This window comes from Vigna unguiculata, chromosome 9, assembly GCF_004118075.2.
Source record: "Vigna unguiculata cultivar IT97K-499-35 chromosome 9, ASM411807v1, whole genome shotgun sequence".
NCBI classification, from domain to species: domain Eukaryota; kingdom Viridiplantae; phylum Streptophyta; class Magnoliopsida; order Fabales; family Fabaceae; genus Vigna; species Vigna unguiculata.
In genome coordinates, this window is record NC_040287.1 from 2,668,477 (window position 1) to 2,683,479 (window position 15,003).

At 26.0% G+C, this 15,003-nt stretch overlaps 1 protein-coding gene across 1 annotated transcript; it reads left to right on the forward strand.

The window, feature by feature from the left end:
- The first annotated feature begins 11,218 nt into the window (after positions 1 to 11,218).
- LOC114162391 (plant intracellular Ras-group-related LRR protein 6-like) lies at positions 11,219 to 14,636 on the forward strand. The gene is made up of 3 exons (XM_028046260.1): positions 11,219 to 11,476; positions 11,918 to 12,087; positions 13,621 to 14,636. The coding sequence occupies exons 1-3, from the start codon at positions 11,267 to 11,269 to the stop codon at positions 14,297 to 14,299; spliced, it is 1,059 nt and encodes a 352-aa protein (XP_027902061.1). The 5' UTR covers positions 11,219 to 11,266; the 3' UTR covers positions 14,300 to 14,636.
- Positions 14,637 to 15,003: the final 367 nt, after the last annotated feature.

The following is a 15,003-nucleotide window of genomic DNA, read 5'->3' on the forward strand; positions in this document are numbered from 1 at the left end:
ATTTAAATTTCATAACAGATTTTGTATGGTAATGTGACATGGTAAATTACATTTCACTTGTTATACCTTTTAGTCTCCTTAACATGATAAATTAAAGTCAATGTTCTATAAATTAATTCTATCATCATTTATAAAACGAATTAATATGAAAGATAAATTTATTTTCATATGTTATTTTTTATTTCAACTTCCGTAAGAACTTACTTAAAATATCTTTTCAGTTAATCAAAATACTATTAGAACTTTTTCTAGTAACCTTTTGAAGTTATTGTAATTATAATATATACTAAACGGTCAACGTTTACAACTGTATACAGTGTACATAGTCGTGTTTCCAACTTTTTTCGACTTACTTTTTTTAATGCAGATATAGTAAAATGGGTTTAATTGACAAAAAAATAAATGTATACATACTTTTGGTACAAATATATTTAATGTTTTAGTAAATAAATAAATAAAATATATCTAATATAAAAGAGTGCGAACAAAATATTTTGTTTGTTAAAAATATAAAAATACAACTACTATTTTCTTTTATTTCTTGAGTAAATTTGCCAAACAAAACAAAATATATTTCAATTTAATAAAAAAACAACTCATAAATAATATAAAGAGCTGGTTTGATACATAATTTAAAAGAAATTTAGATAAAATTAATATTAGGTTTAGTTAGTAAGATGATATCAAATATGTCAGTTTGGTATTCGCTTTTAAAAATATGTCAATCTAGTTTCAATCTTTTAAAAAGCGTCTTAATCAGGTCTCTTTGAGACAAAAATTGTTAAAATCGTTAACTTAATTCATGACTTTTACCACTAAAATTTGATATAAATATCAATACTTAATTTTATAAGTTATGTTAAATATCAATATCGTTAACGATGTTAATATTTTTTTTGTTAAAAATTACTTAATTGAGACATATTTTTAAAAATTTAAACTGAATTGATACATTTTTAAAAATAAGTATCAAACTAACACATCTAAATATAAATAGATACTATCTAACTAATTAAACATTAAACATTGATATTATGTTTTAAAGTGTACATAAATATAACTGAAATTTGCAAACGGACAATGTGTGTTTCGAACCGGAATGCGTACCATCGTTGACCTAATGTAAAGTCTCATTTATTGAATTTTTCGTACGGAAAAAGGGTTTGCATTTCACATTTTAAAACGGGGTTTTATCATTTGGTGAAAGAAATGATAAACAATATCGCTGTTTTATTTTGAATAAAATTGCCAAACTATGGTAGAGTCATACATTAAAAAAAAAAAAAAAGAGGCAAAAATAGAGTCAAAGAAAAGATAAGTTGTAGCAAAGAAATTTTATATTGAGATTGCTTAAGATGAAGAAGTAACATAAACAATGGATGACCTAGTACGGCAACTACACTGCGGAAACAAATTAATTATTACAATTTGCGGAATTGTTATGTGTATAATATAAATTATCATTTTGGACAACGATAGAAGATTCTCCAAAACATTTTTTTTTAAACAAATGTAGCTACTTACTTAGACTCAAATGCATGTATCAAGGTATATGTTTATATCTACACCAAAAATAAAATGTATATTGCTCTATTTTTAAACACTTACATTCGATTTTTATAGACTATCTTCGCATATGTAAGAGATTTCAACATGCCAATCATTTTGTAATTAGGTGTTGGTTGGAAGATAGCTTAATCTTCAACAATTTTAATATAGAATTGTCTGATTTCTTTTTAAGAAATTAATATCAAATTATATATATTATAAGAGTCGAGACCGTCTATTTTTTTCAATATTTTTTAATATATTAATATTAATATTGTTTTTTTTTTGTCTACAAATGCTAGACGTGAATTGTATTAGTAGGGAAATTAAACCACAACCTTTTTTTTCTTTCAAGTTAGTGAGGAGGGAATTAAACCCTTTGGACCTATCTCAATATTGTTATTAAAAGAAACTTTGAAAAGTTAAAAAAATGTATTTAAATTAAAATTTACTTCAACTTTTAAATGATGTGTAATTATCGAAAATTGAAATTTATTTGAAAGATGAAAATGTATTCAAATTACTTTTAATTTCAACTCTGGAATATATAGAACTATTGGAATATATATAAATTGTAATAAAAAAATAAATTAAAAAAAATTATTCTCAAGAATTAAACATGAATTTTGAAAGTGTGTTTTAAAGGTGAGCAAAATTCTATTGTGACATGTAGGATAAATTTTCACAACATAGAGCCTGGCCATAGGTTTGGTGAAACAAACATAGGTTTGTTACATATACAATACAACCATTCAAATCATATTATTTTATAGTAATCTTTCTTCATACACAAAATGGTGGCAATAACAACAAATTCCATTCACATCATTGAATCAACTCTTGTTGCTTTAGAAAATTACAATTCCATACATTTTAGGAAATATTTAAGGTGGTGTCTAGATCATAATTCTTGTGGCTTGAAAGATAAGGACAATAATACATAACAAAATTTTACATTTATTTAGTGCACTATGTTTTACCATCCTTTATTCTTTTTTTCTTTCTCTTTACAAGTATAAAATTGACTTTTTTATGACTATTTTACCCATACCATTAATGTCAAATGTCCATTTATTTTTTGTTTTTCTTTCTTTTAAAATAGTAGAGAATATATCTTGTGCTTTTTTTTAGGTATTTATGTTTTGATTTTCTCTTTTATCCTCTATTAGATAAAATATTAATAAATCCCATGATTAAGAGATTACAACAAAGTATTAAAACATAAATTTGTCTCAATATTAATTCATGATACACAATTTTTTGTTTGATAAAAAAAAATGACAACAAACACAAAATATCTTATGTACATTTGTTTGAGATAGACAATAAAATATGTGTTTCAAGAGCTTACATAATATTACTCTTAGCATATAAATGTTTTTACCATGTTTATATATAATGTTCTATCATTTGAATATCAAGTAAATATCACAAAGAATATCAATATTAAAAAGTCTCTGGAAGAATATGTCAAAGTTGTTTCATACAAACAGTTTCGTCAAGAAAATAATTTCTTATTTTTTCATAATTCATTCGTCTCATACACTACTAACATTTACTTTTGTTGAGATAAAAGTAGTTTGACTTACATCATGAGTTATATTGAGATTCGAAATGTTCCTTCAAATAAAGGCATGCATTCAATGTTGTATGCAAAATATATAATACAACCCTTAGGTCTAGGAGAATAGAAGTAACATTATAATCAATGACTTCTCTTCGTCTCACAATGGTTAGTTAAAGATTTTCTAATCACTCTTTCAAATACTTTTATAAATAGAAATTGTCTTTAAAGAAGAAAGTTTATGACAATAGTCAATAAATGAACTTCGGAGCAACTCTATATAGAGATAAAATCTTGTGCAAAACCTAAATAGTGAAAGAAAAATCAAATGAAGGGGAAATTAGTTTCATAAAATTAAAAAAGAAAATATTATATAAAGTGAAATTTCAAAATGATACAACTTTAAATAATAGTATGACAATATAAAAGATAGTGGTTACAAATGTCATATTATACGTGTAGATTATGACAACTATATGATGTATTATACTAAAAAAAATCATAATTTTAATTAATCGTTATATTAAAAACATATATATATATATATTAGTGTGTAGAGAATGAATGTAAATTTTTTAATAATTCACTACCAGTTTATATATATATATATATATATATATATATATATATATATATATATATATATATATATATATATATATCATGTATATGTTTTATAAATTATTTAGGTTATTATAATACACCAGATGACACTATCTCTAATTAACAAAATTAGTTTTTTAGAGTTAAATATTTAGCGTAAAACTATTCTATCATTCTCCTTTTGAGTTATTAAAGCCACTTGATTACATAGTATCCATGAAGTCAACGGTTTTAAATCTCAGCGACAATTGTATACAAAATACACCACTTAAAGTTCTTAAAAATTTCTCAATTTGCAATTTTTAAAATATTCATTACAATACTAATCAATTCTATTTAAATTTGAGTTTATATATATATATATATATATATATATATATATATATTTTTTTTTCTTCTATTAATTTTTGGCTCCATTTTTTCAACTCTGTATATCTATCTATGGTTGAATTATTTTTCTCCCCTTTCAAGTATTAGTTTAAAACGTACGATGTATATTATATCTAATTCAAAATTAAAGTACATAAGTGATAAATAGTATGTTTACATCAACGTTAAAACCCACGCATGTTGCCATTTTTACGTTAAATATTATATATATATATATATATATATATATATATATATATATATATATTTATATTTCTTAAATGATCGCATATAAAAAAAATTAATAAGTGGTTTTTAATTTTTAATTTTTTTCATTATTTCATATAGACCATAAATATTCATCGTATATAATATTTAAAATAAGGAAAAAAATTAACGTTATATAAAAATTATAGCGTGTTTTGGACACGCCCATTAACTAAGTTTCTTTGATGCAAAAATTCACATTTAAATAGAATCTACTATTTACAACTTTGAGATGAAGAATAACGTTAGACTAATTTGATGTTGGTGAGAAACATTTAAGAGACTTTGATATTCTAAAATATGAACCCAATATTTTGAGTGAAACATTAATTTAGTTACTAAAAGATTTATAATTTGTCACTTTTAAAAAGATATAAATAACTATTTGCTTCCCTACAAGATGAAAGTGTTTAATTTTTTTTTTCTTTTCAAATACCTAAAGTTAGTTTTAAAACATTATATTGTGAAATTTTTCTTCTTTTAGCAAATATATTTTACTCTAATATTTCCTAACTCTATGCCATTAGGTCAGAAAACAAACTATAATTTAGTGGTTTAAATGAGCTTTAAGGAGCTACAAAAAAAAATGGTCGTTCCTTAGCATTTAATAGTATTTCTAAACAAAAATTTAGATCTAACACTTTCTTTAAGAAGAGTTGAATTTTCTTCTATCTCTATCTTAGGGTTTTTACACGCTACCGTTGAATAATATGTAGGTATCACCCCAAACTATATTTTTCAACTTGATAATTTTGTTAAGATAAAATCAACTTTTGAATAAAAGTTAGACAAAAAGAATTGTTATCGGATGGATAAGTCTATAATCATAATTAAACTCATTAAATGGTGTAACTATCTTATATATTTATACTAAAAACAATATTTACCCGGAAATTAGCATTTTTTAAGCTCACGATACCTTATATAATATAAACATGCATACTCTTATTAAAAGTAGCGAAAGAAACATGAGATTTCACATATTTAAAAAATTACGGTATATAAACAGATACGACTTTCATCTTATAAATTAATTTGATAAAATTGAGTTAGATTTGAAATTTATTTTTTTTTAACGTGATATTTAGAGTTAAGGTTAATTCTTTGCCTCCCAACAAATTTACTGTTTCTTGTTACGTTAAATTTTCTTTTAGTCACTGCCCGCCACAGTTCATATGGCAATAACCACTATCGTATGTCTTGATGTCCTCTTTCTAAATTTGCAACTTTTATTATATCAAATAATCATGATCGAGTGGGACAATTAAGGTGTAATAAATAAAAAGACAATGATATTTTGATAACTAAATTTTAATAATACGAGATAGCATCTTTTAAATGATTTTGAAATATAGAAAAATGAAAAAAAAATGAAAAGTCACTTAAAAAATGTCATCTCAGATTGTGAGAAAAAGTTAGTTAAAAATTTATTTTTCTAAATAATGGTATAGAGATATTTATATGCCTCCGTGTAAGGTGTGATAAAAATTTTATATCATTCAAAGATAGAATAAAATTACAGTATATGTAAATAGGTGCAAATCTCTCCCATAAATTGATTTTATAAGATTGAGTCAAATTTAAAATACACTTAACAAATTATAATTTAACTCTACAAAATAAGTGTATATTAAGATAAAAATTACACTTTATATACTTTAATACTATATTTAAAAAAAATATTTAAAATCAAACTTAATTTGACAAAATGAAATAGGATAACATATCATTTCATAATATATATATATATATATATATATATATATATATATATTCCATATGTAATTTCCAAGACACATGTTACTTGTATGAAATGAAAACATCAGTATCTTTCTAACATGATATATATTTTGGAATGTTATGCATTTATCTTGGAGTTACTGACCTTGCAACTAAATTCAATGATAATCTTAATTTCTAGAGAGATTGATGTATGACATTACCAACTAGGTTTGATTTGGTCTAACAATATATATGGAACATAAAAACAATTCAATTAATTATAAGAGTTGAAAAAATTGTACAAAGTTAAGTGACTTATGGTGTGTGCATCAAAATGTCTATGATGTTGTGCTAAGAATGAATGAATATATGAAATTAATGCATTATTGTTTGTGTAAACTCAACAAAAATCACAACAAGTCCAAGATTACCGGCACGAAGAGACAAGTAAGAAGAACTTTTTCAACTTTATATATAATTTTTTTAGTTATCCACAATCAGAATTCCAACTCTTAGTCTATACAACTAGTTTTTTTATTCTATTCATAATATTTCATTAACAGAAAATCCATACAGAAGAAATAAGTATTAATTTTAAAAATTAAATAAACTGAAAATAAAAAAAGGAAAAGGTTGAATAATAATAAGGAAAAATGTAATGGATAGATGTGTTACCCGCCTATCAGTATAATATATTATATTTAAAAATTATAATGTATTAATTAAATTTTAATTTATCAAAATAAAATAATATAGTAAAAAAAGTGAATAGAGATATTTCAGTGATTTATTTTCAGGTAAGTATCCATACAAAAGAATCAATTTTAAAGTAAAAAAATTATTAATTTTTATATAACAAGTTTTATACAATTAATTAAGAAAAAATATGATAAATTTAATTTGTAAGTTAATCCTTATAAAATGATACCTTTATAGATGGTATAACTTTTTTTGCTCTTACCAAGTATGTATATATAACAAATAGAAAGAATCAATTTTTTTTTGGAATAATTTTAAAGGAATTATTTCTTTTTTTTTTTATGGGTACGCAGACATTGGTTATTGTTATTTTTCAAACTATACCTTTCTTAATTACACACCAGTCTATTTGTTTTTTGGACCACTGCAACCCTTGTTCAAATGTAATTTTAAATGGTGTGCCAGGTGACTAGTTACAATTTTAGGTAAAAAGTCAAATATCAAAACAAATTCATTTAATTACTGACACTTTTATTTAATTTTTATAAGAATCACCTTACTTGGTTTAAATTTTTATTTTTATTTCTAACAATTGAATTTGTACAATTATATATTTTGTTACTTACATGCTTTGTGATGAATAATTTTAAATTATTTTAATTCCATAACTAATTTAGGATAAATTCTATATGTGTAGTTATTTTTCATTTAAAGTTTTTACATGCTTATTATTAACAAATATTTGAATTAAAAACATAATAAATTTTTAAGTTTATTTGGACAAATATATGTGATAAAAAATTGATTGAATCACGCTAACTCAGCCTAATTAAGATTTGATGTAATGTTTATAGGTTGAATAAATTAATTCAAATCTGATTTTACTTTCCTACTACAAGATTCATTCAACCATGTATCTACTATCTTCTTGAACAAATATGTATCTTTCATAAATATGTTAGGCTAATCCAAAAAGGTAGTAAAAATAAAACAATGCCAGTCATTAAAAAAAAATAGCATTGATATTTCAAGGATCTTCGATTTATTATTCATATACACAAAAATATCAAAAATAATTTTGTCATCAATTATTATAATTATTTTCTTTACTTTCTAAAGCCACTTCAGAAAACAACGTAATTAGAAAAACCATCGTCGATAACATAGAATCATAAATTATAGCAATGTAAGGAAATAGATTGTAATAATATTGTTAAAATATTAATAAAATAATTTCTTATGAATATATTATATGCGACAACACGTGTTAATTATTGGAATTGAGAACCTCGCGTGTAACATTCATGTGATCTTTACCAAAGAATAATAATCAATATTGATCAGGTGCACAAAAAAAAAAAAAAAATTACGTATAAACAAACAAAATCAAGTTTGTGAACATAGTAGTATAGGATTCGATCTCCTTGTAGCAAAGTCGTAGATTTAAATGTTGTTAAAGAAAAAAACAAACCATGTTGTCTAATAAAGATATTTCAAACCAATAACAAATTTGTTAAGAAGAAAAGACAAGATTAATTTTATTTTCCAGTATTTATTTAATTTTACAATTAATTTGCAAAAGAGATATGCTTGAATTTTTTTTTGTGTGGTCCCATGTTCTTTTAATCTCACATTAATTGCTATTGTGAAGGAGAGTTTAATTTCTATTAACCTATATTAATTACTTTATTAGTATTTTAGTCAATCTATTTTCCAGTATAAATATTAATTTTGTAGAACTAAACTTCGTAATAAATAATCATTAAATATATAAATCATGTTACATAGTTACAGTTAAGCAAAACAATTCAGGAATATCAGAATAGTTTAGGGAAGAAAAATGAACAAAACAAGTGCTGATTTTTTTTTATTATTTGAATAATTAAGAAGATTAATATTATGTGAATATAAAATGGAAATAAAGAGGTGGTGGTTAGGGATGGCAACGGGGCGGGGCGGGGCGGGGACGGGTTTCGCTATCCCATACCCATCCCCGCATAAAAAATTCATCTTCATCCCCATACCCAAACCCAACGGGTATCAAACTTTTTTCCCATCCCCATCCCCACCGGGTAACGGGTATAATCTCGTACCCATACCCGTACCCGTGTTCTAACTACTTCAATATTAATTTTTATAAAAGAAAAAAATTACGGTAAAGAAAACATAATATTATGAAATATTCAATATTAGGAGGATTTTCTTCGATGTCAAATACCTTAAAATAAATTATAATTGTTTACATTTTATATTAGAATACCAAATAAAATTTCATGTGAACCAAAACATTTATTAAATTTGCAAACTACAACATTGATGAACTTAGTTGATAAAATTAAAAAATATTTCAAAAAAAATATAAAAGGAAAACAAATATTCAAATTAAAATATATTTTAAATGTTTGTTTACTTCAATTTTTTAAATTCTAATGAATCTCTTTTTTATACACTAATAAAAGTTATAATATATCACTTGATCAAAATGACACAAAGAACAAATAATAAACATAATAATAAAAGGAAAACAAATATTCAAATTAAAATATATTTTAAATGTTTGTTTACTTCAATTTTTTTAAATTATAATAAATCTCTTTTTTATACACTAATAAAAGTTATAATACATCACTTGATCAAAATGACACAAAGAACAAATAATAAACATAATAATAAAATTTTGACATAGATTTTGTATCTTTTGAACTTCAATATATGTTGGATAGTGACAAAAAAATATTCATAGCAATTACATTAAATTTTTATATTGTAGTAAATAAAAGTTATTTATACAATTAAAGTGAAAAAAATTACAGTATGATTAATAGTGAGTTATAAAATAACAAATAATTAGATAGAATATATCGAAATATTATTCTACATGATGAAAATAAACAATAAATAAAAATATTAAAAAACTAACAAATGTGTGTTTTAGAAATAATTTGAGAGACTATCGAAAGAAATCGTACAAAGAAAATCAAATGTATAATTAAGGTATGATAAAATGAAAAATACCTTAGAGAACTAATTATTAAATTACGTTTGAAGTGGTTAAAATTAAATAGAAATATCATTAGTGACCAAAAAATTTGTCATTAAATTACAAATAAATTAGTAATTAAATTGGTCACTAAATCAAGTATCGATTCGATCATTGAATCAGTCACTAATTTAGTCATTGATTCAGATAATAAATCAACTACTACCACCAATGACGAAAAATAGTGACTGATATGGGTTACTGACTAAATCAGTCACCATTTCATGTTTTTCTTGTAGTGAATTATCATATAATATTTCTAAATATCATTATATATATATATATATATATATATATATATAATTTTAACCACTTCAAACAGAATTTAAAGTGAAAAAATTACATTATGATTAATAATGAGTTATAAAATAAAAAATAATTAGATAGAATCTATCGAAATATTATTCTACATGATAAAAATAAAAACAATAAATAAAAATATTAAAAAACTAACAAATGTGTGTTTTAGAAATAATTCGAGAGACTATCGAAAAAAATCACACAAAGGAAATCAAATGTATAACTAAGATATGATAAGACGAAAAATATCTTAGAGAACTAAGAAAACTTTTCAAATATCAACATATATACTTGATGGTTGAAAAATAACGAAAATTATTTTAATGAAACAAAAGAGTTCTTCAAATTAAATAAAAATTAATAATAATAATAATAAGTAAAGAATTTTTTTTATATTACCTTAAATTGAGAGTATAAACATTCTCATGTGAAAGGAAAATTTATAATAAATAAAAATATTAAAAAATAATATAAATATTCAAATGTGAGGCATAATATTTTTTTTTATTAACATACATCATTTTAACATAATTACATAAAGGTTATGATAAGATAAAAAATATATTGGAGATGAGAATGAGTTTCATGACAAATGAAATAATTAAAAGAAAAAAAAATAGAAAAAAAAAAAAATATATATATATATATATATATATATATATATATATATATATATATATATATATATATATATATATAGGAGTTACTTGATTAATTGTGAATATTTTAATAATTTAAACGAGAATGGAGATATGGCGGGGACGGGTATTATGGCAGGTATATGTACATCCCCATACCCATCCCCATACCCAACTGAAAAAGTCGGGAATTCCCCATAGCCATACCCATACCCAGTCAATACGGGAATTCCCCGTCAAAACGGGACGGGTTCGGACAATACCCACGGAGAGGGATTTATTTGTCATCTCTAGTAGTGGTAAATGGTAATGAAGGAGAGAACGTGGCCATGTTAGCAACATTTGACCCTACGGCTCTTGTACTTCAATTCCACGTCACTCTTCAATCAACATCTCATCCTATTCCGTACGTCTTTTCCTTCTTAATCTCTTCAATCTCTGCATTATATATAATAACCCTCTTCTCTCTCACCCTTTCCAATTTCTTCAAACTCTCTCTTTTCTAGATTTGCAGCTATGAACATTCACCATCTGCAACAGCTTCATAATCATCAACCTATGACCATGAAGATGGATTCCATGAGGAAGAGGGAGAGAAACAAAGGCATGGAGAAAGAGAGGCTTCAAGTCATGGATCTCAGTGGCATGTCTTTGGACTCTCTTCCCAAACCTGCTCTTGATTTGGCCACCATTTGCAAGTTGGACTTATCTAATAACAATCTCCAGGTACCTTTTCATACCTTCCAACACTCATCTTTTTCCACCTTTTCAAAACAACTCATATGATGTTTCTGTCTGTTCATAAGGTCTAACTTAAGAGACTCGTTTCTGATTAATTTTAGTTCACACACAAAAATGATTGTATGATAGTATAATATTCTTATATGTATCAACTTGCACAGAAAAGAAAGAAGATAACGAAGTGAGTTCAGAAATGGACAAGTGCATGTGCATCCAAATATAACTCTGTCTTTTTCCTTTCTACCATAAAAATGAACATTAATGGCTGGTTTAATACAGAATAAGAACAGACATGAAATCGTGTTCTTCTTTTTTTGCATTCTATGGTTATTAGTATATGAATTAAAGCGAATTGAGTTAGAGTTAATATAGTTTATCCTCTCTTATTAAATATTATACATAAAAAAGATATTTTTGTTGTGACAGGACATTCCTGAATCCTTAACTGCGAGACTGCTAAACATGGAGGTGTTGGATGTTCGGTCCAACCAGCTTAAGTCTCTTCCTAATTCCATTGGTTGTCTCTCTAAGCTTAAGGTTTTAAATGTCTCAGGCAACTTCATCGAATCCCTCCCCAAAACCATTGAGAATTGCAGGTTTGTTTTTTTCAACTGCAATTTATTTATGATGTGATTAAATCGTCAAGTTCTGAGAAATCTCCATATATATGGATATAAAGTTTTCTATAAAACTATATCTGTTAAAATATCTTCATTAATTATGTGTATCTGCTCCATTTAAATCACTTGTCCTATACGAAATTAAGGAACTTTGGAATTGAACAAAGTAAATCAAATTGTGGTGTAAATGGTAGAAGAATTAATACACTTTTTCTTGTCAGCCTTATGTGAAAGAGAAATTATAGTTTCACACTCCTACCTATTTTTTCTAGTAATTAAGAGAGATATATAAGACAAGGGAAGAGTCAAATCAGATAGAAAATTATAAAATTTTACATAAGTAAATAAATAAATAAGAATAACATCACCATGAAAATTTTATTTTTTACAAAAATTAAAAACTGATGATTTATTTAGAAATATTTTATAAAACGACATTTTTTACCTGAATTATAAATATATCAAAGTTTCTTCCTCTGGTCTACGTTATCATCATAAAAAAAAATTGTGGACAGAACATTTCCGTTTTTTATTTTTCTTTCGGCGGCATCAAATCCTGTGTACGAAAGTCTGCAAAAACCTTCACCATGTTCATATTCGAAAGCTTAATAATTAATAGTCTAATAGATTTTCGTACGTATTTAATTTTTTGTACGAAAACAAATTATGTAACTCATGATAGCAACCCATATACTTTTCTTATGAAGAAAAAATGAGTTAAATAATTTGGAAAACTGGTTGCCGTCACAAATCAAGGGTTACAGTTTGAAAAAACGAACACTTCATTTTTTTTTAATAGATTATTCTCCGTGATTGCTGTTATATTTTGGTTTGTACAAGTCAAAATCAAAGGTAATAGCACTTGACTAATTAATACAAATTTGAAATATGGCTCTACGTTAATTTGATTGAAATTAATTGTGGCAAGGAATCAATTAATTAAATGTTGTAAAGAAAGAGTTTGAATATATGACTCTTGGCCAATTATAATTAATGATCAACCTCAACCTTTTGCATTGTCAAAGCCACACCAATAATAAAAAATCTATATTATTATAAGTCAAATGACGTGGACTATGTTTAACCACAACAATAATCTCCATTTAATTATTCTAATTCTTCAATCATTTTACATCCTAATTCAACATGCCATGCATTATTAAGCTTTTAGTTAACATAAAAAATTCAATATTTTAATTCCTTGCTAATCAAAATTATCACCTGATTAGAAGAGTGCAAGAAACAAAATAACAAAGTACAGATTTTCTACTAGATTTTTTTAATATTGTCTTCTGTTCAGTATTAACCCTACACTGATATTATTAGTACTTTAAAAAAAAATCAATCTAGTTTGAAACATCAAAAGAACAATTTTATGTATCATTAGTTATTGAAGAAATGAAAACGAGGGAAATCATGCATGATTCTGCATGATCTTTCATCGATCTTCAACTAGTTCATATATTACAACTTTATGTATCATTGTTCATGTTGATGGTGATTCATCAGAGCATTGGAAGAACTGAATGCGAACTTCAACAAGCTGAGCAAGTTACCAGACACAATAGGGTTCGAGCTGATAAACCTGAAGAAGCTCTCAGTGAATTCCAACAAGCTGGTTTTTCTTCCTAGCTCCACCTCACACCTAACATCACTGAAGGTTCTGGATGCACGGTTGAATTGCCTAAGGTCACTTCCGGAGGATCTTGAGAACCTCATCAACCTTGAGACACTGAACGTGAGCCAGAACTTCCAGTACTTGGAAACCCTCCCTTATTCCATAGGGCTCCTCTTGTCCCTGGTTGAACTTGACGTGAGCTACAACAAGATCAAGACCTTGCCTGAATCCATTGGGTGCCTGAAGAACCTGAAGAAGCTGAGCGTTGAAGGGAACCCTCTGGTTTGTCCCTCGATGGAGGTGGTGGAGCAGGGTCTGCACGTGGTGATGGAGTTCATGCAGCATAAGATGAACTCGAGTGGTGAGCGCCCAGCGAAGAAAAGGTGGTGGATGATGAAGATGGTGAAGTGTGGAACCTTCAACAAGCAAGTGAGAGGTGGGAAAAGACCAGAGCATGAGGGTTACAACATGCTTAAGCACCAGAAAATCAATGGTCTTGCTTCGCCAGGCTTCATGGGAATGCTTTCACCTCTTCGCTTCTTCTCTTCGCCCCGCCATTCCTTCGGCTGAAGATATACACTTTTGTAAATCACCGTCATTTGGAGAGAAATTAATCACTTCATGAACTAAGATCTCCTGTGTTCATATAATCTTACTAATTTTCACGTTCTTCGTATAATTAAGTTTTTGTTTTTTTTGTTTGCATGGAGTTGAAAAATCTCAATTATATGCTGCATGAAGCTGTTAAAGATTGTACGATTTCTCTTTTGTTGAATGGTTTGGTTCTCTGTGCTGAATTCCAAGGATCAAAGTGAGAATTGTGAGTTAGGTTGTATCTACGTGTATAGAATAATAGGTGGATGGTATGATTGAGTACAAGATGATGGAGGGTTTTTTCGTTTGTGAATCTTTGAAAATCAAGTTTGCTCTGAAGATAATATACTTGTTTCACAGAATGGTTGTTCTTTAAAAGGAAATGATATTTGAACATTTTTTTTAACTTAAATTTTACATGGCTGATGTTGCATGACTTTTTTTATTCAAACATTAACTTTTTTTTTAATGAAAGAAAACTGTTGCACGTGTAGGAGTTAAATTTTTTTTTTCCCAAAATCCAAAAGACACAGCGAGAGAAAAGGCACAATGATGAGTGTTAGTGTTAGAGAAGCAAAGAAACAACGCAGAGAGAGAAAAAGAGAAAAGGCAGAGAGAAGTAAAGAAGTAGTGCTTGCGGGAGAACACATCGGTCACTAAAAGTTATCCACGACGAGACT

What these genes read in the sequence shown, in the direction of transcription:
- LOC114162391 (XM_028046260.1), top strand. Translation starts at nt 11,267, where the DNA reads ATGAACATTCACCATCTGCAACAGCTTCATAATCATCAACCTATGACC. An exon ending in TATCTAATAACAATCTCCAG is followed by an intron (nt 11,477 to 11,917) that starts GTACCTTTTCAT and finishes TTGTTGTGACAG; the next exon opens with GACATTCCTGAATCCTTAAC. An exon ending in AAAACCATTGAGAATTGCAG is followed by an intron (nt 12,088 to 13,620) that starts GTTTGTTTTTTT and finishes GTGATTCATCAG; the next exon opens with AGCATTGGAAGAACTGAATG.